The sequence below is a fragment of the Lissotriton vulgaris genome, chromosome 2_1 (genome assembly GCF_964263255.1).
Source record: "Lissotriton vulgaris chromosome 2_1, aLisVul1.2, whole genome shotgun sequence".
NCBI classification, from domain to species: Eukaryota; Metazoa; Chordata; class Amphibia; order Caudata; family Salamandridae; genus Lissotriton; species Lissotriton vulgaris.
Window position 1 is genome coordinate 611,349,125 of NC_141687.1, and position 25,477 is coordinate 611,374,601.

General features: G+C 45.0%; 1 protein-coding gene across 2 annotated transcripts in view; it reads right to left on the reverse strand.

Annotated features, from left to right (window-relative positions):
• Positions 1 to 25,477, reverse strand: part of SPOCD1 (SPOC domain containing 1) — a 1,145,204-nt gene that overhangs the window by 988,127 nt on the left and 131,600 nt on the right. For both annotated transcript variants that reach the window (XM_086958641.1, XM_086958642.1), the window contains exon 2: positions 14,629 to 16,544. In XM_086958641.1, the coding sequence (XP_086814767.1) occupies positions 14,629 to 16,509 (1,881 nt within the window). In that variant the 5' untranslated portion in view covers positions 16,510 to 16,544. The remainder of the gene's footprint in view (positions 1 to 14,628; positions 16,545 to 25,477) is intronic.

Genomic DNA, 25,477 nt, shown 5'->3' on the forward strand with positions numbered 1-25,477 from the left:
ATTGGATGAGGCTTAATTCTTTTATCTTTCACAAACAATAATAATAAATTCCAAACTGCATGGCCCAACTGGATAGAATGTTTAAAAACACAACAGTAGTAAAATAGCCACATCAGTCGGATAGATGATGGAGCCACATAAAAGTGTCACCACTGCACAGCGACATTAGTTTCTTTCTTTCCTCGCCCTGATAGCTCTGCTCCCTTCAGCAGTTGACAAATTCTTCTTCAGTGTCTTTCCTATGTGCAAGGGACCAATTTCCCCACCAAAAACTACAAGGTTCAAACCATGTTGTGTTTGTTGGAAACAGATGTCAGTGACTGTCTCGCCCAATGTCTGCCTCTGGTACTTTGACTCAGGCCACAATGTCAAGACGTACCAAAAATGTGTTATCATGCACCCAAAAGTGATCCAGCACCTTGGAGCGAAGCTGTATGTCGCCAAACGCCGAAATAAGCCTTGTACATCACGTAAGTCCCACTTCAAGTAAGGGGCATGGACTCATTCCTGCTCTCAAGGACGCTACCACAATGGGTGCCCTTTACGCTTGAGGTCGTCCAGTAACTTAAAGGCAAGGGAAAAAAAAGAAATCGAATTGGGACTCAACCCTATCCCACCATTTTATATATCCAAAGAGAAGTATAGAAGTTGCCAATCAATCTCACTCCCAATCCATTTTGCACAGCCGACTCCTCAGTCGGTCCCATTGTGCCCTGAATTTCTCAGGCCATCGGCAACACCATAGTAGGTCTAGGCCTTTAAAGTGGTCATATTGCATATTTTGGCACTCTTCTGGCTACTTTCTGACACGATTTTGGGATCCAAGGGTCCACAAGGCCTTCAGTGGCACAGCCATCCTCTGGGAGGCAGTATCAGCCATTTTCTACCAGGGTGGCAGACCATCACATCCATCAGATGAGTCTTCCATAAATGCCCTATGATTTATTTCCAACCTACCTCAACTTACTCCCATATCAGAGTGGCTTTCGCAGGAGCCCCTTTCTGTGTTTCTGCAAGAGGTGGCGTTTTTATTGACCAAACGGCACATTGAGAGGGTGCAACCTCAGACGTAGGGAACAGGTTGCTACTCTCTTGTGCCGAAGAGGTGTGTAGGCCTTAGTCCTACTTTAGTTCTGCACCCTCTGAATGCCTTACTCTACAACAGAGGTCTTCAAACTGTGGGGCTCACCCCCCTGGGGGGCTGTGGCTGCATTTCTAGGGGGGCGCAAATGGCTCACATGCACTTGTAAATGAAGATTCCCTAGAAGCGCAACTTGGCACGTTTCCAGGCTGACTTCATTTATATGCAGTCCTTAAATTGGTTAAATAAAACATACACGGAGACCTCATAATTTGAAAGATTGCATTTCCATTGTATTAGCTTAACTTGCATTTATTTTTCGTCCAAGGTTTCTGTATTATTTTATATGCAGGTAACTGAAAGTGGTGGAAGGGTCAAAAACGTGGCTATAAAGAAGAAAATATTCTTTAAGTGTTTTATTTTTCACTTTTAGTTAATGGCATATAAGATAATGTAGAAACCTTAACTGAAAAATAAATAGAAAATAAGCTAATCAGATAGAAATACATTCTTTTACATTCTGAAATTTCATTTGAGTAATGTGACCACTGCAGATGTGAGGAATAATGGTTTGTGTATTAATGGTGCTACACGGTCCCAGCTTGGAGCAGAAAGCACTGTGAATACACAAGTAATTATTTAATTTTTTTACTATACACTGCATAAGGTAGACTGCTGCAAAATGATTTGGTGTTTTAAGATGAAACAAGTGCTTTCAACATATATAATTTAGTAATAGATAAACTATACCTAGTACAAACATTTGTCTATTAAAAGTACACTTTCTAGAACTCAGCTTTAAAACCCTGACATTTGGGGGGAGATTTACCAAGATTGTGCGCCGTGTTTGTGTCACAAAGGTGACGCAAATCAGCACAAAATCTCTTTTTCCCCAATTTACTTTCCAGCGCTAAACTTTTTTCACACTGGAAGTAACGGAAAAGTAATGCAAAGCAGTACATGGCATTACTTTGCATTAATTTGGGCCATGGGGCGTATCAACACCCATGGTTACTCACGCTAAACCCAATTAACTAAATAAAGTAGATTGGGTTTAGCGTTAAAAAACGGCGCCATTTTAAAGTAGGCGCAAGGAAGGAGAAATGCTTTCATTTCGCCTTCCTTTTCCGACTTAACATGTAAGCAGCACTTTACAGCACACATACAACGTGGGGAAAATGGTTAAAGTGAGTCTGTGCATTGTGTTTTGTACTGGAAGGATTCCTTCCAGTACAAAACCTATGCTAGACAGAGATATCATGGCACAAAGGTGTCCCTGTGGTGCATAGTAGTTGATTTCAGCACCGGCGCTAGTGAGAGGCGAGGAGATTGCCTAGTTAGTAAATAGGGTGCTCTCCTTCTCTCTCCTTATCAAGAAGCGATGTGCAGCATTTGCGGCTGCTGCAGTGCGCTACATGAAAAAATAGTAAATATGCCCCTAAATATAAAACATAATTGCTCATTGTCCACATGAAGCCTCAGGTGCCTCCATCAATTAAATCCTAAACTGGCATCCAAACTGCCTTTACTTGTGGTGATTAACCAATTGCACACATTTGCATTCTTTCAGGTAGCAGGTACCCTGGTGTGAATGACTGTTTCCCTAACCCCAACCTCCCTTCACTTTTACACAGAGGCACTTCAAGGACTACAACAATTTCTCATAGCTGGTTGTGTTAAGTATGGGAACTGCTTTTGTAAAATTTAAAAAAACATGTGGCATGTGGCTCCCTATAGATCCGGTCCGCTTCGACCTGTTAGCATGCAGATGTCCTTCAAGGTGAGTAGTGGGGGTGACAGGGAGGAGGCTAGCAGGGTCTCGCTCCAGGAGAAAGAGGAAAGCAGCGAGCTCCTTAGACAGCATCAAAGAGATAGCTCAGAGGAAATGTTGCTATATGGGGGTGGAGGGTCATTTTTTAGATTACAAATGAAAGAGACAGCTACCTCAGAGAGATGCCTGAGAAAGTTGGGGAATTTTTGCAGCTTTTTTATTTTTAGTTTTTTTAGTGCAGCAGGTGCAGTTGCATTGGGATCCAGGCTCACAACACTCAAATTATGGGCCCTAGTGTTTTTGGTCCATTTCCGTTTTGGTTTAATATATTTGTACTTTCATAAGTCTCACATATAGCGTAGATTATGTGCTACAGAAAAATACCCCTGAAATGATCTCCTATGCACCGCCCTGGAGCTCAGCCCTGCCCTTCCACTCTTCATTTTCTTGACATATGTTTTTGGAGGGGGGCCCGACTTCAAAACATTTTGCTTGGGGGGCTCAGAGCAAAAAACTTTGAAGACATCTACTCTAGAAGCACAAATTCAAAATTCTCACTTTGGTCCAAGTTCTGTCTGCCCTGAATCCGGGCGACTGGATGGTTGCCTTGGATCTATAGGATGTATATATTCATGTACGCCTATGCACCACAGTCCCAATCCGAAATCCAACAGACGCTACCTGCAGTTCAAGGTAGACAAGGAGTATTTTTAGTTTGCTGTGAACTCCCCTTTGGCCTTAGACTTGTCTCACGGCTATACATGCAAGTGATGGCAGTGGTCATGGAGCACCTTCAGAGTTTGGGGATACCCATTTCCCCCTACCTCAATCTCTGGCTGCTGAAGCAGGGCTTGCAACAGTCTGCAGTGGGCCACATCCAGATGATGGCAAACTTCCTAATATCTCTGAAGTTCTCCATCAACGAGCCAAAGTCACACCTAACTCCATTACAGAAGATCCCCTTTATTGGGGCCATTCTGGATACAGTGCTGTTCAGGTCCTTTACTCCACCACAGCGACTCAGAACATCCAGGCTATGATCCAAATGTTTCAGCCTCTATCTTGGCTCTTAGTGAGAGCGTATTCAAGACTTTTGGGTTTGTTGACATCAAGAATCCTGGTTGTCCCCTTCACCAGGTGGCATGTGCAGGCTATGCAGTAGGAACTGGATTCTCAGTGGGACCCGCACAAAGGAATCTTGTCAGATGTTATCCAGGTTTTGGGCAAGACTGCACATGATCTGCAGTACTTACTGTTCGACTGCAATCTGACCAGCAACAGACCACTTTCACTTACTCACCCAGAGTCGAAGGTGGCGACGGATGGGTTTCTGCTAGGTTTAAATGGTCCCCTGGTGGAGGCATGGGCTATGGCAGAAATCTGACTCCACATCAATCTATTGGAGCTATCGGCTGTCTGCTTGGTGTTAAAGTCCTTCTTGCTCTCCAGCAAGGGCATGCTAGTGCAGGTTCTCACAGACAGCACCATTGCTATGTGGTATTGCAACAAGCAGGCCGGAGTGGGGTCTTAAGTCTTGTGCTAGGAGTCACTATGCCTCTGGAGTTGGCTGGAGCGTCAGGGATTTTCCCAGATTTTGAAGCACATGGAGGCATCTTTAAATGCACATGGCTTCTGTGCACCTTACAGCCACTGCCTCTCCTGCTCAGAGTTTTGAAGAACATCAGGAACGACCGGTTCCAAGTCATCTTAGTGTCTCTGAATTCAGCCAGCAGAGTGTGGTACCCAGAACCTCTGAGCTTTAGAATTTGTACTCCCATCAGGCCACCCCAGCAGGAGCATCTTCTGTCGCAGTAGCAGGGTAGAGTTCTGCACCCAAACCTGTGCAATCTATACCTCTATGCACAGAGACTGTGCAGCAGCAATTGACTACGTTCAATCTACCAACAGGGAATATGGATTTCATCCTCAAATCCAGGTATCCCTCAACCAAGTCATTCTATGCCGAGTACTGCGACACATTGTGGCCTCATGTTGAATCCGCAACACAGCCCCTTAAAAGCCAAACAATCAAATGTTACTATTTGTTCTGTCTCTTACCTAGCAAGGCCCTTCATTGGGCACTATAAGAGTTTATTAGTCGTCCTGTTTGGCCGTTTTCTCTTTACTGGACCAATCATCCTTGTTTCAGTCATGTGTTGTGATGCATTTTATTACAGGTTTGACATGTTTCCTCCAAACAGTATGTGATTGCATAGTGGGACCTCAATTTGGTCCTCACCTTTCTCGGTGTACTTCATTCGAGTCCAATTGCTGCTCATACTTACTGTCAATACTGCCTTTCTCATTAAGAACACTTCAACTTGTCTTGCAAGTAACCTCCAGGATCTCTAGCTGCACCTACACTACACCACGTTTTCCCAGACAAGCTTGAGGGCCAGGGCAGCCGTTTTGCTGACCATTGTGACACTGTTTCACCTTGGGCAGTCCATCACTCTTCCAAAGTTCTTTGCCCCACCTTGCTGCTCAAAAGAGAAGAAGTGACTATCAGTTTGACCCCAAAAGGGACCTAATTGTATGCATAGATCACACCAAAAACTATTGTGTGGACAATCAGTTCTTTCTGGTTAGATGGTGCAGAAAAGGACTCTGCCATTATGGAAAGTTTCCTGCATTAATGTTTGCGGCTCACTGACCAAAATGCAGCCTCCAAAAGGTCTGGTAGGCCATTCCATCACGGCCAAAGCCCCTATCACTGCGTTGGCACCCGGGAGGGCTGCTCTCGACATCTGTCAGGCCGCGACGTGGACATCAGTACAGACGTTCACCAAGCACTGACAGCCACGTCTGAACGGAAGAGCAGTTTGTCCATCAGTTTTGGCAGGATTTTCTGGTCAGAGTCCACTCCACAGACCCTCCTCTTTGGGAGCTCTGCTTTGGTACATACTCTAAAGGTAAGGAATCCGTGGTTAGAAGTATATACTATACATCAGAAGAACATGTTACTTAACTTTGGTAACACTCTTTCTAGTGGATGCCCTCCCACCTCCCCTTTCTGTGGAGTAACCTCTTTTTAACATGCAAAAGGTCCCAATTTAGAGATCTGCACCTCTGATCTTGTTGTACTACTCATCTGAGGATGCAGAAAAAGTCTAGCAAAAGATGTATGTTACAGCTCAGGGATGGCACTTATATGCTGCTACGTCACTTCCAGGGTGGAATTAAGTCAACACAGAGCTGCACAGAACTACCTTGTGGTGCACAGAAGCATTGCCATGAATGTTTTTGGAACCACTCTGGTATTTCGGGAAAACTAAAGGTGAGGAATCTGCAGCCAAACTGATGGGCCACTCACTCTATCTAGAGTCAGGCGGACCGTCAGTACCCCACTGGCTCTGGCACAGGAAACCTTACTCCAAAGGCCTATAGGGCTTGGGCCATTTGTGTAAGTACATCAGAACATCTCCTCTATTAAGAGCAGATGGTCTAGTGTACTTTTCTTTCTATTCTGGACCACTAAGGAAAGCCTGGTGGTCTTAAAGAGAAGAATGCCCCCCACACCCTGAAGGAAACTCCCAGTGTTCCGGGGTCATTCGTATGTTATTTTACAAAAATAAACTCTTTGCGTGTCTTTTTTTTTTGTGAAACAGAGAAGGTTGCTGAGTGGCTGCGTGAAACACCCTTTCGCTGGCTCCCTTGAAGGCGGAGAGATATCCACCAGGCCATCAGAGAGCTCTAAATATGGCAGATGGTAGTCTGCCAGGGGAACACAGGTTATCGCATCCACTCCCCTGGCAAACATCAGGCTACCTGCCCAACTGTTAATCGAACCCTTATTCTTTTAAAAAATAATACACCAGACTCGGCAGTGACCTCTATAAAGCAGGTTAGTAATGTTAAGAGGTATTACCAACTTATTGCAACTTTCACACCGCTTTCCATGAATTAGGCTTTGTCTGCTCAACTAATACTGGAGATGCTAGGAGGGTTTTGTTTTAACTAACCCGCTGCATTTGTACTATCTAGAATTGTGCTGTGGTAGGGAAAACCAGCAGTATGAGTGTTGAACCTACTTGATAGGTGATCCCTGAAACAAGGTGGCTTTAAAGATAAAGCCTGACAACTTGGCTCTGTCCACTGCTTCCACTTTTAGGTCTTTGAATGCACTCTCACTTGCAAGAGATATTGTATACACCAAGGGGCTTGCAGCCCGCCTTTTTCTTAACATTTGTTGGCTTCATTGTCACTCTTATTTGCTACCTTCTAATTGGCCAGTGTGTGCTGGCTTCACTTCCTCTTATTTTGGATGGAGCATTGATAAGTACTGATTGCTTCAGCTTGGTAATTGTCCTTCCACTGATTGCGCTATGATTGAGGTACTGCTTTTTTTTTCTTCTTCCTTTTTGCCATTTGTAGTTTTGTTTCACTATGCCACACACTTCAAAGAAGTCCTTTTAGTCTTTGAAATGTATGTTTTTTTGTGACTGCTTTTATTGTAACAACAGATATTATCTCCTTCCAAATTAAATGTCACCAAGACGTGGGTGCAACTGCTTTCTTTATATAATAGGATTGTATGCCAAATGCCAATTTCTTTTTCTTTTCACGTATGGGGAGATTAACTAATTATGATGCATCCAGCGCTAATGCACATAAAAGAAAGTGTATTAGTCCTGGCTGCATCACAGCGCTTTTTTAAATTGGCTTTACCCATACAGAAAAGCATCCTGGTTGCAGCACAGCATGGCTACAAAACATTGCCAAAACAATTACCTTTCATAGGCGAGACCTATTGGCTTTGCCAATGCTTGTTTTATATATGTTCTCTCTCTTTCAGAGTGCAGCAGCTTTTTGGAAATCCCACAAGGCCGCATTGGCAAAACCGTGAGTTTTGCCTTTCACACAACCCCCATAGGTTAGGATATGCCTTAGCATGCATATACCGCTGTGGGGTCCCTGGTGCTGAAGAATGCTTAGCTGAAATTACAACCATAAGCAGAAGCATGTTGACCACTTTTCACATAATTTATTAAAATGGACGATCCTGGTTAACCTAACCAGCCAGCCCACACTGGTCTCACTTGTTTTAAACGATCACTGGTTTCCCACCTTTAAAATTTGTTTTGGGATAAAACCAGTTATCTTTTAATCTGCACTACCTTGACACTGACACCCTCCCCAACAAAAACCCTTTCCGCTGTAACTCAGGTGTCGTAGCACACCGGGGGGACATTCGGTCCCTCTGGTGGGAACCCAATGATGAAGCATGTCACCAACTAGGTAGGTGAGTGCGGGTTCTTTTAAAGAAAGAGGTTTTTCCTCATACTGTCCTTTAGCTTCCCGCACTTTTGCTGTTTTGTTGTTATGAAGTAGATTCGTCAGGGGGACGAAGAGTGAATTATCCCTCACTCTCTAGTTGTTAACATAGATTGAAAGATCGCCACTTTCCTGATTTAATTCCTCCCACACCCAAAAAAAACAAATCCCTATAAGAGATGTAGAGTCTGCTTGCGAAGAGGTATGCGGAAGGAGAGTCGTATGCACTGTGCAGATTGTCCTTCTAATCCTGGGCTGTGTGTGCCCACATGTTTCAGATTGTATCACACTCAAAAGAGTTTTTGTGAGGAACCGTGAGTCTAATAGTGTACTGCCTGGTCTGTATGGTTTCACAGAGTTGTTGTTCAGTTTCATGTTTGGCAATAGAATGATGTCTTTAGTCACTGCTGTTTTTTTTGTAGTTATAGTTTTGTATCTAGTTGCAAATGGTTTGTGTTTTCTTTCTTGTTAAAAAAAATGTAATGACAGTGTGCGCGGACTGGCGCTTTGCTGGCTGTGTGCGTGAACTGGCACTTGGCTTGCGGTGTGTGTGGACTGGAGCTTGGCTGGCGTGTGTGCGTGGTTTGGCGCTTGGCTGGCGGTGTACGTGGACTGGCGCTTGGCTGGCGGTGTGCGTGGGCTGGCGGTGTGCGTAGGCTGGCGGTGTGATGGGCTGGCGCTTGGGTGGCACTGTGGGTGGGATGGTGTTTGGGTGGCGGTGTGCCTTGGCTGGCATTTGGTGACAGTGTGTGAGTAGTGACTTGCTGCTGGCCAGTACACACTCAGCTAGTCAAACGCCACTGCAGACACTATGTCAACCACCAGCCAGTGCAATTGCTGTGTCAGTCATGTGGGCGTATGAAAGCGATGGGCCCTTGAATGACTCTGTTGGTTGATGTGAATGTTGTAATGTCCAAAGTCAATACACATACGTCGAAATCTGTTCCAGGATTACTTCTTTTTATTCAATTAATCTTTTAAAACTGGCACACAGCCAACACGTTTCGTTCCCGATTTTTGCCAGACACTATAGTCACCTCATCCTGGATTCCCCTCAGTGTCTAGTTTTCAAAAATGCATAGGTTTGCTAGGTTTCCCTAGGTGCCGGCAGAGCTAGGGTTCAAAATCAACAGCTAGGCACTTTGGAAAAAAGGGTCCGTTTTCACTGTAACAATGAAGTGTGTCCACGTTGCTTTTTGGGCCATTTCCTGTCGCAGGCACTAGGCCTACTCACACAAGTGAGGTACCATTTTTATTGGGAGACTTACGGGAACACAGAATTGTAGAACAACTGTTATTACTAATTGGCGTTTGATACATTTCTGCCTTCCAAATGAAAGACAATGAGTAAAAAATAAGTCATTTTGAAAAATGACCTATAATTCTCATGCTAGCATGGGTACTCACAATTTTGGAAATGTGCAACTATCTACTGTTTCTAAACTCTATATTTTGTTCCAATTTCAGAAATACATAGGTGTCTTTCATATCGATTTTTCCATGTATATATTTTCCCAAATTAATTGCTAGATACCCAGTACATAATGAACAAGCAGTTGCAATGCAATAGGTCTCGCATTTGCGAGAGTTTAAGCAATTGGCATTGTAAATGACAATGCTTTTTATTTATCTGTTTTGAAAACCAACACATAAGTAAAAGGCATTGTCATTTACAATGCCAATAGTTCAAACTCTCGCAAGCACACTGAAAGGGAGGGGTGTAGGGGAGACTTGTGTGTTAAATGGCAGTGCTCAGCTATGTAAGTGGCATGGAGAGAGTGAATACGATGCCACTGGTAAGAAAGGGGCATGGCCGCCATTAAAGTAAAAGCGCAGCATGGGGCGCTTTTGCAAGAAAAAGCGTATTTGTTTGTGAACTTCACAAACAATGTTTCTTTTTTTGAAAAAAGCTACACACAATTATTGAGCTGTATACGGAATTGTCACACAATAACCCCTTGAGCAGGATTAGTCCAAAAGCAAAACATATATATCATGCAAGGTGAGGTATAGAGATAAAGCTGTGCTAGTGTATCTTAGTGTAAAATAATCTTGCCTTGATTAAAGGATGTAACATAAATGTATGAACTGTTGGGTTGAACCTGAATGTCCCATTATCAAGATTAACATTTTCCTGGCACACCCCACCTTGACATTTGCACAGCAAAGATGTGTTGCCACCTCCCTGGGGCCAAGCCTCGTTGCTGCTTCCCATGACTGCACCTCCCCATTCTTCTGTGCGCTGCATTCAGTCGACTTTCCCGATCACCACTACGACAGTAGATGTGCACGTGCGCGGCCGCCGGCGTCTCGTGTCTCTTCCGCCTTGTTACAGCGCACGCATGACGCGCTTTCTTTTTCCCTCCCTCCCCCCGTCGGCTCCAGATCATCTCGCTCGGAGATGCAGAGGCTAAGAGCTAGATTACAGGTTGTTGCAGTTTTAAGATACGTTTTGCAATTTACTTAACACTGTGATTTGATATTATCCTTTGAAATCCCTTGTTTTCCATAATTATGTGGACAAGTGTCCTGGTTGAGAAATGACTGCCTCTCACTGCCTACTCTGTATTTCATCTATCTGTAGTCCTATCTCTCTTTTCTTTTTTTGGTTTTTTTGTAAAGCAGGGTGCCCTCAAATTTCATCTTTGTTTGTGCCCCTTACAACATTACCGGCTGGCACCTGTGGCAGCATTTGTGCTTGTAAAGAGCGGCGGCTACAGAGTGTGAGCTGAGGTGTGGGTCTTGGGTGGGCTGCAGTGTAGTGGATAAAGGAGAGAGCAAGTGGGGGAGAGGCACGGGGCAGCAGGGAGGTGGGGTTGCTGGGGCGGAGAGTGCGGTGGGTGCGGCGCAAACAGAGAGGGGATCGTCCTCTAGAGATCAGCATAGGTCCTGCTCGGCGATGGTTCAAAGGATAAATTAGAGGAAAGGGACGCGCGTAGAGTGGGCAACGCAAGGACATGCCACAGCAAATGTTAAAAGAGTGGGTGGCATAGCAAGCACTAAGCAGGGCTACGGCGGAAGGGAAATGAAAGTTTGTTAGTTACTCCCCGTAATATCAGCTGACTATAGACGGCACAAGGGGGCTTCAGAGGATGGGGGGAGCTGCTGGTGTCCTTGGTTTGCTTGCGCTGGACGGTGGGGGTCAGGCATGGTGCTATTGGGGGGTTGGTTCTGGGCGGTCAAGGTACGGAGGGGAGGGAGATATGCGAGCAGCCGTTGAGGCGCATTTTAAAATGCTGTTGGTGTTGTGCACGAGTGCATATCTCCTTTCCTGCGTGCGCTACACAGGGAGTTGCCTCTCATGGGAGACAAGAGATGGGCACGCCCAAGAGACAGACTGGAAATGAGCCCTACAAACGTGACCATCTCCTGTTCAAGCGCGCGTCCACATTTCCAGTACGTCTCTTGCACGTGTCCATCTCTTGTCTCGCATGAGAGGCAACTCCGTAACAATAGTTCTCACTGGCGACAGCGCTTCGCGCTGCGTCGCCAGACAAAACCTAAAAACCATTGCAAGTCGCTTCTCAGTTATTGGCTTTGTGTTCGTCGGGTTCTTGGTGAACCTACAAGTCCTATATATCCCCACAACCAGAAACGACCAGTGGATGTAACGGTATATTGCTTTCAAACAGCTATCACAATTAGAATAAGTTACCGGTGAAAACGTTGGCACAAATGGCAGTTTTTTTCTACTAATTTTCAGTATTTCCCATATTTAACTGTTAATTTCTATAAAGAAACCTTGAAGGATCTACACAAATGACTCCTTGCTGAATTCAGAATTGGGTCTACATTTCTAAAATGTATAGCTTTCCAGGGTCCGTTATTGCTTTCATACCCATTTCTACCATTAACTGGAAGATGGTTGAAAGCCCAAAAATAGCAATGGGTTATATCCCAGTAAAATGCCAAAACTGTGTAAAACATTTTGGTTTTCTGACAAAAGTCTGTCTGTCCCTAAAAGCTGGGAAATTGTGATTTCAGCCCCACAAACCCTTTGTTTATACCATTTGCAGTGAAACAAACAGACGCTTTCCTTTGCAGCACTTTTTACCCATTTTTCCCCAAAACAACAAAATGTAGCTGCATTTTGGCTGATTTCTGGGTCCCCTCCAGGGGAATCCACAAACCCTGGGTGCCTTTAAAATCCCCATGATGTTGGAAGAAAAGTACGCAAATTTGGCATGGATACCTTATGTGGTCAAAAAGTTACAGGAGCCTAAGCGCGAACTACCACAAATAGACAAAAAAAGGCTTAGCACAGGGGGAAAAGGCTTAGCAGCGAAGGGGTTAAGAAGCCTCCATCGCCACCAGCAGTATATTAACTCATACACACAAGAAAAAACACAAGCTAAGCGCCTACCTAACCGTAGTGCGTCTCTTACGACTGACTAACCTTGAGCACTGTTACGGCACTCCAACTCCAAGTGAGGTGTTTTGGGTACTGTCCTACTGTTCCACTCTATTGCCTTTTCAAGTTACTATTTTCATAATTCCACCTTAAAATTCTTTTCTTTAAAGAACATATCAAGATGTCAAACACACATGAACGATCTACTAGGCATATGATATATCCCACAAATCAGCTGCTGATGTAATCTCCAAACAACCTCGCAAAAAAGATATCTTATATGAGAAGTCGGTATTCAAGAAATACCTGGATCTGGAACTAAAGCTCTTTGGTTTTTGAGGTACTGGGGTACTCGTGCTCTCAGTAGTAGGTAAATGGAGACAGACAGATGTCACAGGCTTCTCAAGGATGCCAGGTCTTATCAACACTGAGCCTTCAATATGATGAGCCAATTCAGATTTACAGTATAGTTCAAAGCAAGATACATTTTAGAAACCTAGGCCACTATCTCTAACATTTTAAATAAAATGGGCACAATCCTGATTTGCAAAATCATTGGCACCATACAGGAGGGGGGAGCTGTGCAGCACATCTGTGCACAGCTCGCCTCCCAATGATTATGCAGGAGCTGGTTACAAAACTGCTGCTGGCAATCTTTTCCTTTCCGACCACAACCATGATCCTAAGGATGTTGTTTAAATTGTTAATAATAAATATTTCATACAGACAGTTAATGTTTATTTTTTGCACGTGACTTCAATGAATAAAGAGGACTGGCTGCCTCGTTGGGTGCTTCCACAAGTGAAAGTGGATTGTTATGCACAAGGCAATGAATCTATATGTGACTTAGAAAAATGCTGTAGTTAACCCTGTACATCTTCAATTCACCCTTGTTTTCAAAACTCCCAGACCAAGGGCTCTGCATAGTTGTGTAAGCATATCTCCAATGTTAGACATTTTAAACAATGACTTTGGAAATACCCTATGAGTATAGTCTGCAGCCCCCGCCTGTAAAAGCTGTGCTCCATTTGCCAATAGAAAAACATAACATTTCCCCATCAAAACATACTCAAATAGTAATGGTAGCCGTCTAACAAACATAAAATTATCCATTTTCAAAGCTCGCACTGTGAAATGTTATGTTTCATTGCAAATTCCCTATTAAGGGGTCCATGAAGAGCACAATGTGGTAAATATAACACCTTTACCAACCCAGTGGAAGAAGGTGCTGCCATCTAGAGTTGTCCACTACAGGGTCAGGATCTTTCTCCCTTAAATTATTTCTGCCAGAATGGCAGGAGTCACCTATGGGGAAAAAACTGTGACAACACCATAAAGTCTGTCCTATATGGAGTATTTGTCTGTCACACAGGTGGATAATGGAAAGATTCCTCCAAAATGAGTGCACAGTTCCAGTATACAAACTATGAATGATCATCATGATTTACATTTTCACCATTGTATTACCATCCAATATTTCTACACCATGGGGGGACAATCAGTTTTGTTAGCAGGAACAATGCATTCTTGACGTGACGAGGCAGTCAGAGGTTGCCAGCTGGGGCAAACAACAATTATAGCACATGTCCAGTTTACGATCAGTCTCTAAATCAGGGTCTCGATTCCGCGTTGCCACGATCACATGATGTATTTCTCCACATTATAATTATAATCAACATTCATCTATCCTCACTCTCTTTCTACATTTCTCTTGCTCGCTTTACCTCATTCTCTACCTCTCTTTTCTGTGTTTTCGTCAACCTGTTTTTGTAAATTTGCTGGATTTGTACTGTTTGTATCTATCTGATACCATTCATTCAGAGTGAAACAGTACTGTATAAAACAAATAAAGAAGCTAACAGAATTGCCCTTGGTTTGCACACTTTTCTGAACTATGCTTGAGCAATTAGTTTGAGAATAGGCTGATGAGGTCTTTTGGGCATGGCTAGGTTTCTAGGGGTTATGAGAGGGACAGCGCAGGTTAACGATGGTCAAACGAGTGGAAAACAGAGAAAAAGCTGTCGCCCACTTCCAACATAGCCACTTCATCTCAGATGAATAGCACTGATGACAGATTCCAGAACCCTCTTACCAAATGCAGGCATAAATACATTATAACACACCAGTATAATAACATTTCCATAAGCATACCTCAAAATGATTTGCTTCAGTGAAAGGCGGTGACTGCTCCATCTCATCAGTGTGACAAACCGTTTCCTCGCCATCCCACTCAAGGAAAGCTCGAGTGGTTCCTGCTTCTATCTCAGCACCAGGGGCTTCATTTTCATCAGGATGCACTCTACATTCTGACATCTTGAGCTGCATTTCGTTCAAGTCCATGCTTTGTGGCCTTGCTAAGGCCACAAAGCTGTTTTCAGCATTATTCTGCTCCCTGCACTTAGCTAAGAGTCCATCTGTCTTTAGCATCCTTGAGCCTTCTTCCGGCAGTGGGCATACAGTTTCACAGGAGCAATCCAAGCTGCCTTCATATGTCTCACTTGCAACCCGAGTAACATCTGGCACACGACAGTCACCCTTGTTTTCCTCATTGGTTGTAGGCAATTGTCCTGTATTACTCACTGCTACTCCATCAAAAGTCAGCTGTGATTTGAAGGTGTCTTCCGAACTTTTCATAGCAAATCTAGAAAATGACTGGGAGGACGGCGAATGGAGAGGACTATTTTGAGAACTGAACTGATCGTGACATTTTGCGGTGGACACAGCCTCTCTATGGGTCCGGCCAAGTGCATCTCCACATGGTATAATGTAGTTGGTTGTATACTTTGGTGTATCAACACTCAGAAAACCTTTCATTAAGTTTTGTCCAGGCATTTCATGCGAGGTATCACTTGCTATTGAGTCTCTGGACAGTCCTCTCTCCATAATTATATCTCCTCCAGAATTTTCTGTGGGTCCTTCGTCCAAAGTACACAAATTGCTTTCACCTTGATTCTTATCTTGTATTTTTTCCTTGCCCGTCGCGATTTGTCTAAGACTGAGCGACATGTTTTCTTGTTTCACAGAACAAGGATTTTGACTCTGTGAGAGGTCACCATCCACCAACTGTGTTCCTAAACCACCTATTTCTGGGACCGACAGGTCACCGGTCGAAACTGGTCCTGCTTCCATAGGAGGAGCCAACCTTGAAAAAATGCCTTCCTCCAGCATATCTGCAAGAGAATCTGATAAATAGCCTGTAAGCCTTGGAGGCTGATCACATGGGTAGTTGTCTGTCATAGGTGAACATTTCTGCCCCTGCTGAAGGACTTCCTCACCTGCGTTCCAAAATCCTACGCTGGTCTTGATGCTATCCAGTGTTTTACTGGCCCCTTGAGAAAGACTGTCAATCTCTGTTTTTATAGAACCTTTGCTGTTCAGCTCAACATTCTGTACCACACTGGTTTTGTTGCCTATAGCCCATGAGCTTTCTTTGACACCTATGGGTGCAGAAGATGAGGAACCACCCAGCAGTGCTTTTGTGAAACTCTGTGAGCCACTGTAAAGGGACTTTTCCTTTTTGATTTCCACTGGGGTTCCTGTTCTCTGCTCTACCCAATACCTATCACAACAGACGGGCTGCCCCGCAGCGTCACAGCTGCCTTGAACCTCGGAAGGCTTTGCTGAGGAACTTGGTTTTATTTCGACATTCTCTCCTGTGGAACTGGCATAGCCTGACACACTGCCACCTACATCAGTTAGCACCTCCTTCGCTAACATACTATTCACTAAACTCCCAGGCAAACCGGAGCTGCTAAAGGTACACACGATCTTCGGATTTTGATCATGGCATGGTACTCCACCACATTCGGACTTTAATTCCTTTGGCATGGATTGAAAGCGAGCATGTGCAAGATTTGAAAAGGGTCCTACCTCTGCTTTTTCTGAAACATTCTTCAAGAAGAGGTCGTCTTCAGAGCCAGTGTATGCAGAAAACCTGTCTGCTGTATCACAAACCAGCCCAGCCAATTCAGACGTGGGAACATCTTCTTGCATCACAACTTTCCTGGCATCACTCTTTCGCTTCAGTCTCATGTTCTGGTCATGCGCGAGGACTACTTCACCTTCCCCTACATAAAGCAAGTAACAATTTAGAATGAAGTCACCATAAGCGCAAAGGCACATTGATCCCCAGTTTTGAAAGGTGTGGAGATACAATTCATCTTAAACATTGAGACAACTTTATAAGACTCTTTGGAAAGGCATTACAGGTTATGTCCGGGACTACTCGGCAGCATGTTCTATACATTTCAAAACGCATCGGTCGTTCTAATTTGTGAGCAAACGGCAGGAAAATTATAATATTGTATCAAACCTACGTAACTTTTCTTTACAAAAAAATAGCAGAGAGCCGTCCTCAATCTTAATCAAACACACCACCAATTTTGTATAATTTTAAGCCTCCCGGTAAAGGGCACTCAATATGTATCTTGCGATTGATTATTTAGGACGTAAGAGGAGGACCTACAGGATTTGACTAAACTAGAGGTGATGCTACTCAGAATCATTTTTTTTGTTCTGCCCACGGTAGCAAGGGATAGCCTGTTTATTTCAGCCATGCTTTCCTCTCTGCTAACGATGGCCTTCTGCATTTGCACAATACGCATTCACACACAAAAAGTGTCTTCTTGGGCGTTTTCATTAAAAACATTCACAAACATTGGCAACGCCAACAGTTGGGAGACAAGACAAAACTTATTGGCTTTGCCAATGTTCGTTGTATATGTTATTAACTTATTTCCAATGGTGCTGCACTTTCCTAGGGAGCACTGCTTCCACTGCTGTGGGTGCATTCACTGTCTGAGTATTCTTTAGTAATCATTTCTTCAGCCCTGTAACGGTTGGTACTGAACAGGAACGTATCTTGCCAGTGGCGGAATAGGTTCTGAGTGACTTCCTCGCACGCCTCACCCTCCCCCCTTGGGTACCCCATCTAGCTTCGCCCTTCTCTGACCCACCTTCGCCTCCAGTCTTCCGTTCAACGCGCCCCCCACAAACCTCCGAGAGCTTACCTTACACTCCGCGTCTCCCTGCTCTTGCAGACACTTGAGGGGGGCTGAAACAGCTGTCGAATGCGCCACCGCCTATTTACGTATGCAGTGCGCGTGCGCACTACTTCTTGTCCCGCTCCAGTAGGTCACAACAAACGAACACGGCGATGGAAAACTATGCTGACACGTGCGGCCTAGTCTAGGATACCCAGAATCCCACGCGTTAGACTATTCGGCATCTGCACGTGCCGGAAGCACGTCGAGTTCAGAGTGCAACGAAAAGCCTACCTTCGGAGTACAGCGTGGCTGGTGTGTGATAAGTTAGAGTTACCCAAGTGCGAGATCGAGGGAAATATCGCGCAGCAGTGATGGTTGTTAATAAATAATATGTTGAAAAATAGTAATTAACAAAACGAAACATGCAATCATGTCAGAGTCTTTACAGATATGAAAACGTGAACCGATGGCTGGTATTTTTCTCTGAGAAAAGGTGGCAACCCTAGTTAGAGCTATATATGATGGGGAAGTTAGCCTCTTATTCGGCCAGAATCTTATTCACAGGTTGAAGTTATAATCTTATTCGGCCAGCAAATTATTTGCAAGCAAAATGTTATCAAACACTTTCCATTAACTGTACCTCAAATAAACCCACCAATTCCATTTTATCCGACTTTACATTCTCATAGTATTACTGTATTGTTTTTCACACAACGTAACATTTATTAGGATTTATAGTCTGATTAAGATTTTGGCGGATGGGTTACTCTGTCACAACAGTGACGGATATCCCTTCCACCTAAATAGAAATCCCATAGAATATTATAGGATTTCTATTTCAGCGGGCAGGTTATCCGTCACCACTGTGACAGACTAACCCATCCGCCAAAATCTAAATCAGGCCCTTAGTCTGTGCCAAAAAACGTTTCTACCAAAACGTTGCACTACTGTGCCACCCTCAAATTCTTTTTGTTCTTAATAAATGAAGTACCCTTTTAGACTATCTGGATGCAACAGAGGTGAGCGAGGCACTTAAACTTACAGCCAGGAGAGCACGCAGGAGGTGGGGTAAGGGCTATGATCTCAAGAGCTGCGACCGCTCAGCTCCCCCCCACCGCGACCACCGCAGTCTTCAATCTTGGCACTCTTGCTTTTACAGTCAGCGCCAACGAGACCACTTCATTTTCGCAACTGCAGAGGAGCAACAGGGTACAGCGAGTCCAGCCACTGGCATAACAGAAAGTGAGGGGGCCTCCCTGCACGGTACTTAGAGGGCCCCCTCTGGGCTCAATCAGGAGCTCTCCGGCCAGAGTGCAGTGCCGAGGGAGCCTCTTGGGGCGAGGGGACCCCCGCACCGCGGGGGCTGCGGGGGCCAGTGTGACGCCCCTGAGTCCAGCGATCCGTGCGAGTGCAGCTGCCGTCAGATGGCAGCTTCTGAGAGTGTGCCGCAGACGGGCAAAGGTGGCTGGGTTAGATCCAGGTTCAGCCAGCGTCCACTGTGTAGGCTCACTCGCATGGGCCCTCATCACCTTGCCGCCATTTAGCTGACACTGACCCTGCTCTCTCTACTGCCTCTGCTGATTCTACTGCCCCTGCCTACTGTAATCGTTGCCATCTGTAACTTTCAAGGCCCTAAATTAAATACCAGGGGGTGGGGGGGTTGTCTTGGTGGGGGCTCCTACGCACATTTCCACCGCTGGGTATTGCGGCACTGTGGCCCCCCTTGGTGGCAAAGGGAGAGCGCAAATGGAGAATACAGGGCGTGAGTAGATAATCCCCACCTGCTAGTAAGGGGAGGACGACCAACACTAGAATTATTAACCCAATCACTACAAACATTTCCTACACCTCCCCTTTAACTGCCTTCAACTGCCTTCCCCGCCAACACTCTCTTATGGGCGCCACCCATGTATTCATCTGCCTGTCCCCCAAGGCGGATCTCTAAGAGGCTTCATTCTGTTAGGAACCATCGCAAATAAAACAGAAACAGAAGTCAGTTGGTGTGCAGACAAAGGTGAATAACTATAGACTGGTTCAAGTCATTCAGTGGGACAACCAAAGTAATCAGACCTGTGGAATTAGAAAAATAAATAAACAATCAAAGAGTCCCAGCTCAATTGCCCCAAATGAAATCAAATAACACCCAGGAAAAACTGGAAAACAGAGTAAACGGGAGAGGAGCAAATACAGACAAAGAATGCAAACTCCTGGTACACAGTTGGAAACTGGTCTATAAACTGGTCAACAAACTACCCTAGAATCTGGGGATAGGTCTGCACAAAGAAATCACAAATAAGCCTGTGCGCTACAGGGGAGAACAATTACAAAGAGGAGGCCAGGCACTAAAATGAGTAAAACAAACAATACAGTCACCATGAGAATGCCGACCACAGAGACTCAAGTCTGGCTAGAATCCACCCCCATAGTGCATTCAAATTCTAATGCCATGACAATCTGTAAATACTTCATGCGGATATATGTCGTTACCACGCGCGCGTTTCAACGACCTACCATTACAACGCGGTTGTAACAACGCAAGTCGTTACAACGACTTGCGTTGGGGGGGGGCGCAAATTTAAAACATTTAATTTACTATTCCAACACCAGTCACCGTGGATAGTAGGGAAGGTGTTGGGATAGTAAATTAAATGATTTACTATCCTCGAGCGCCCCCAGCGCAATGCGTTGTAACAACTTTCGTTGTTACAACCGCGTGGCGATGGTAGGTCGTGGTAACGCGCACGTTGTAAACGTTGCGCACCACTTCATGCCAATGCCATCTGGACTGAGAACACTGGTGAAAGGGGAGCCTTGCAGTAATGCATTAAAGCAGATGAAGCAACAAGCAAATGATGGCCCAAGCGAGGAACTAAATCTACATCACCATGAGAAACTGGCCAACGGGAGTCTTCTTCTCCCCTAGAACAACGAAGCAGATCACTCTCCTCCCCTGGAACCTCGGCATGATGAGATAAGGCAAGGAAATCTGGAAGTCTTAGAAATATCGTCAGCACTGGAATCCCCAAAAGATGAAATACAAAACATGCAAGGGAAAAGCATGGTGACCCTGCTGGCAGGAGGCAGAGGCCCTCAACACGAATTGTCCCCGTCACGGACCCTGTCAGCAATTTAGCTCTTCACTCTCAATCAAAACGCACCTTTGCTGGGACTGGGAGACAATTGCTCCCTGGGGGAACAGAACCCTTACCATTTATCAGATGAAACAAAGCACACAACTCATACTGGGTGCTTCAACCAAAATTCTTTGTTATCCTCAATAAATTCAACATTAACGACCACAGTTAATGCCCTCACAGGGCAAACGCAAAAACTTGAAATTCAAATGGATACCATGCAGGCAATTGCAATAGCTATGGCTAATATAGAAGCTAAAATCGATAAGCTAGAAGGAAACTTGGAATTGTTGAAGATTCAGAAAACCACAAGGTGCTCATTCCTTCCAATTGTCAAGAAGCTCAGCTCTCTCCTAGAAGTTCTAACATCGATAGTCATAGAACTAAAGCAAAGACAACTAATGCCCACAGATCATTTAAACCAATGCACAGCAGAAAGAGCTCTACCTAACATGAAAAATAAAGGAAGCAACTACACAATTGGAGAAGAAACCTCCCCTGCTCTGCCACAGTCGACAGCAACAAAGAGCTCTAGCCATGCCTTACAGAATCCACAGCTAGAAGCTAAATCCCCCACTTATGTTAAGAATCAAGGTAGTAAACATACCACAGGACCAGACATCCCTCCAACATCCTCGCAGCTGGCATCAGCGACGAGCCAACACATAACTCATTATGATGAGACAGCAACGAGCAAAATTTCGCCCGGGACACACGCCCGATGGATAACCTTGAAGAGGCCACAGAACTTTGCAAATCGCTATCCAGAAGAGCAAAAAAACGTCTGAAGAAGACGTTACAACCGCGTGGTAATGGTAGGTCGTGGTAACGCGCGCATTGTAAACGTTGTGCACCACTTCATGCCAATGCCATCTGGACTGAGAACACTGGTGAAAGGGGAGTCTTGCAGTAATGCATTAAAGCAGATGAAGCAACAAGCAAATGATGGCCCGAGCGAGGAACTAAATCTACATCACCATAAGAAACTGGCCAACGGGTGTCTTCTTCTCCCCTAGAACAACAAAGCAGATCACTCTCCTCCCCTGGAACCTCGGCATGATGAGATAGGGCAAGGAAATCTGGAAGTCTTAGAAATATCATCAGCACTGGAATCCCCAAAAGATGAAATACAAAACATGCAAGGGAAAAGCATGGTGACCCTGCTGGCAGGAGGCAGAGGCCCTCAACACGAATTGGCCCTGTCACGGACCCTGTCAGCAATTTAGCTCTTCACTCTCAATCAAAACGCACATTTGCTGGGACTGGGAGACAATAGCTCCCTGGGGGAACAGAACCCTTACCATTTATCAGATGAAACAAAGATCACAACTCATACTGGGTGCTTTAACCAAAATTCTTTGTTATCCTCAATAAATTCAACATTAACGAACACAGTTAATGCCCTCACAGGGCAAACGCAAAAACTTGAAATTCAAATGGATACCATGCAGGCAATTGCAATAGCTATGGCTAATATAGAAGCTAAAATCGATAAGCTAGAAGGAAACTTGGAATTGTTGAAGATTCAGAAAACCACAAGGTGCTCATTCCTTCCAATTGTCAAGAAGCTCAGCTCTCTCCTAGAAGTTCTAACATCGATAGTCATAGAACTAAAGCAAAGACAACTAATGACCACAGATCATTTAAACCAATGCACAGCAGAAAGAGCTCTACCTAACATGAAAAATAAAGGAAGCAACTACACAATTGGAGAAGAAACCTCCCCCGCTCTGCCACAGTCGACAGCAACAAAGAGCTCTAGCAATGCCTTACAGAATCCACAGCTAGAAGCTAAATCCCCCACTTATGTTAAGAATCAAGGTAGTAAACATACCACAGGACCAGACATCCCTCCAACATCCTCGCAGCTGGCATCAGCGACGAGCCAACACATAACTTATTATGATGAGACAGAAACGAGCAAAATTTCGCCCGGGACACACGCCCGATGGATAACCTTGAAGAGGCCACAGAACCTTGCAAATCGCTATCCAGAAGAGCAAAAATACGTCTGAAGAAGACAAAAAATATCAAACACCGGCGCTGTGCAAAGAAACTACAGTTGCGCCTGGTTGCAGCAGATGGCACGCAGTGCCCAAAAAATAAATCCAAAGGAGGTCCAAGAACAAAATCGCCTTGAGTCTCAGAAACTCTACCCAATTTTTCAACAGGCTAGACCCAGTGTCAGGCCAGTGAAGGACCAGCTAATCATAGCACCAATACCACAACTACCTACAAATTCAAGCTGCGGGGACAACCAGGTTGGTGGAAGGGAAGAAGCAGCACCCACAGGGGATTGAATTCCCTCTACAAACAGCCAGCAGAGGGAGCCACCATACAGCACGACATTCAAATAGACAGGAGCAAGATGCACCACCATCCACTATGAATGGAGCAAGGGTACCTCTCCCTCAAATAAATATCACTGGGACATGGGAGAACAATGCTGCCCGCAAAGACACCAGAGCAAATACAATAAATGAACACTGCTCAGAAACACACTCTCTCACCACAAGGCAAAAGGCTCACACGCAGAGGGAATATGAGGATAATACCACTATCCTTAAACATGAATATACATCCAGTGGAAGTTCTGATATATTAAATAGGGCTAACATTCTACAAATTCTCCAACACATCCCAGAGTTATCATTCACTACAACAGAATATTTAATCCAAGTCGAATTCAAGGTTCTGAGCACCAACACAACAAAAGAGTCGACAATAGTAACAGGAAAAAACAACACAATAGTCCAAATGTCAGTCAGTCATAAGCTTTTATTCGATATGCAAGATATCTTATAAGCACATTTACAATACAATCATTACAATGTACAAAAAGCATCACTTTAAGAAGTCAGTATAGGAACTCATTTAAAAAGGATAAAAGGACATGAGGTGCCCGTTAATAATTTAGCTAAAAAAAGGATTAAACCGCTACTGACAATCTCTTACAACGAATAAGCCAAAACTGTTTTAAAAATTTTGCTGTTCCACATACAATAGGGGGGGATGTGTCCGTAGTTAGGATGCGCAAGGCTACTAAGTGGCTACGTGTACCCATGTTTCGGCAAAGAGGTTTCAACCAAAAACTCCTAGGCCTTGCATAGTCCGGGCATTCAAATAGGACATGCGCGATGGACTCTACCCTACTCGGGCAACAAGCACAATTGGGGGACGTACGAGCCGCTGATTTCCAATTTGATACCACAGCACTAAGCGGGAGGGATCCAACTCTAAATTTAAAATAAAGGGCTCGGTCAAAGGGGAGGGTAATCAGGTCCAGGTAGGGTTCAAAAGCCACAATATCTTTGACTAGTAAGAAGGCGACAGTAGACTTGCAGTGGTTCGAGTTTGTAATTAGGGGCTCAGCAGTCCATTTCCAGAAAAGGGCCTTAACAACTTCTTTCGGAGGGGCTGAACGTGTTGACCAACAGTCCCCCAGTCCGATCTTCTCCAGAAGCTTTTTAGTTTCTCTTAACCATCTTATTTTAGCCCAACCCCCCAGACTCATTATTTCCCCCAGGCCATCAGCGTAGGATTTTAACTCTTCACCCCTCCAGATTCGTGTCCATAGAAGGAGAGGGCGAAGCTGGGCTTGATCTTTAATGTTTTTACAGCCTGTATCCAACAACACTGGTACAGATGGTGTGCTCAGTGGGATAGAAATAAAGGATTTTAGTAGCTTGCTCTCCGCTGTCGCCAAGGTGTCCAATCGGCAGTGGCCCCACAGTTCTGCCCCATACAAGGCTGATGTCACTACCTTGGCCTTGTAGATATCGATTACTGGGGTAAGTGATCTCCTAGGTGAGGCCCGGAACTCCCTCATTAGAGCTCCTCCTACTCTCCTGTGGTTAAGGACCATTTTGTCGATGTGATTTGCCCAAGACATCCTATCCGTTATCCGAATACCGAGGTAATCGAATTCGGATACTTTCTCTAAGGCAACAGAGTTAAGCGTAGGTGGGCGGCCCAGTTTCCTTGGTGGATTTAGGACTAGATATTTTGTTTTGTCCACGTTGATTATTAAACCTTTTGCAGCACAAAACTCCTGGAAAAGCGTTAGCAATTTCTGGAGGCCTTGGGGAGACTTCGAGATCAAAAGCGTGTCGTCTGCAAAAAGCAGGGTGGGGATCCGGACTCCTCCGAGACAGGGGGCGTCGGCTGGTTCTTGTTGGAGATGTTCTACCACCCCATTCACATATAGTGAAAATAGGGTGGGCGCCAAGACGCAGCCCTGTCTTACGCCCCTGGACACTGGTATCTTCTCAGTGAGCTCTCCGTTTTTACCCCAACGGACCTGTGCAAAGGTATGGGCATGGAGGCTAATGAGGAGGGACAAGATGTAATGGGGGTAATCCCAACTCATAAAGCACCCTCCAAAGCTCTTCCCGGGGGACTAGGTCAAAGGCAGTCTTCAGGTCTATAAAGGCCAAGTAAAGACTACCCTTGCCTAGTTCCACCGCCTTCCACCCCAGTAGTGCCAACCTAAACACCTGCTCTATTGTCCCCATTCCAGCCCGAAAACCTGCCTGAAAGTCCGATAGGATTTTATTCTCCTCAACCCAATGGAGGATCCTTCCGAGGATAGCTTTACCAGCTATCTTTTGGGTGGAGTCTATCAGACTTATGGGGCGGTAGTTCCCCGGGGTTTCCCTACACCCTTTTTTATAAATCGGGACCACCACCGCCCCTTTCCAGGATTCTGGCACTGCCCCTCCCATCATGATGTCGTTTAGGAGAGCAGCAATAACCCTTCCCCATTCCACTGGGTATGCCCTCATAAGATCCCCCGGGAGGCCGTCTGGGCCCGCTGCCTTACGGGGCGCTACCCACCCTATAACCTTTTCAATCTCTAAGCTCTAAGGGAGTGAAGAGATC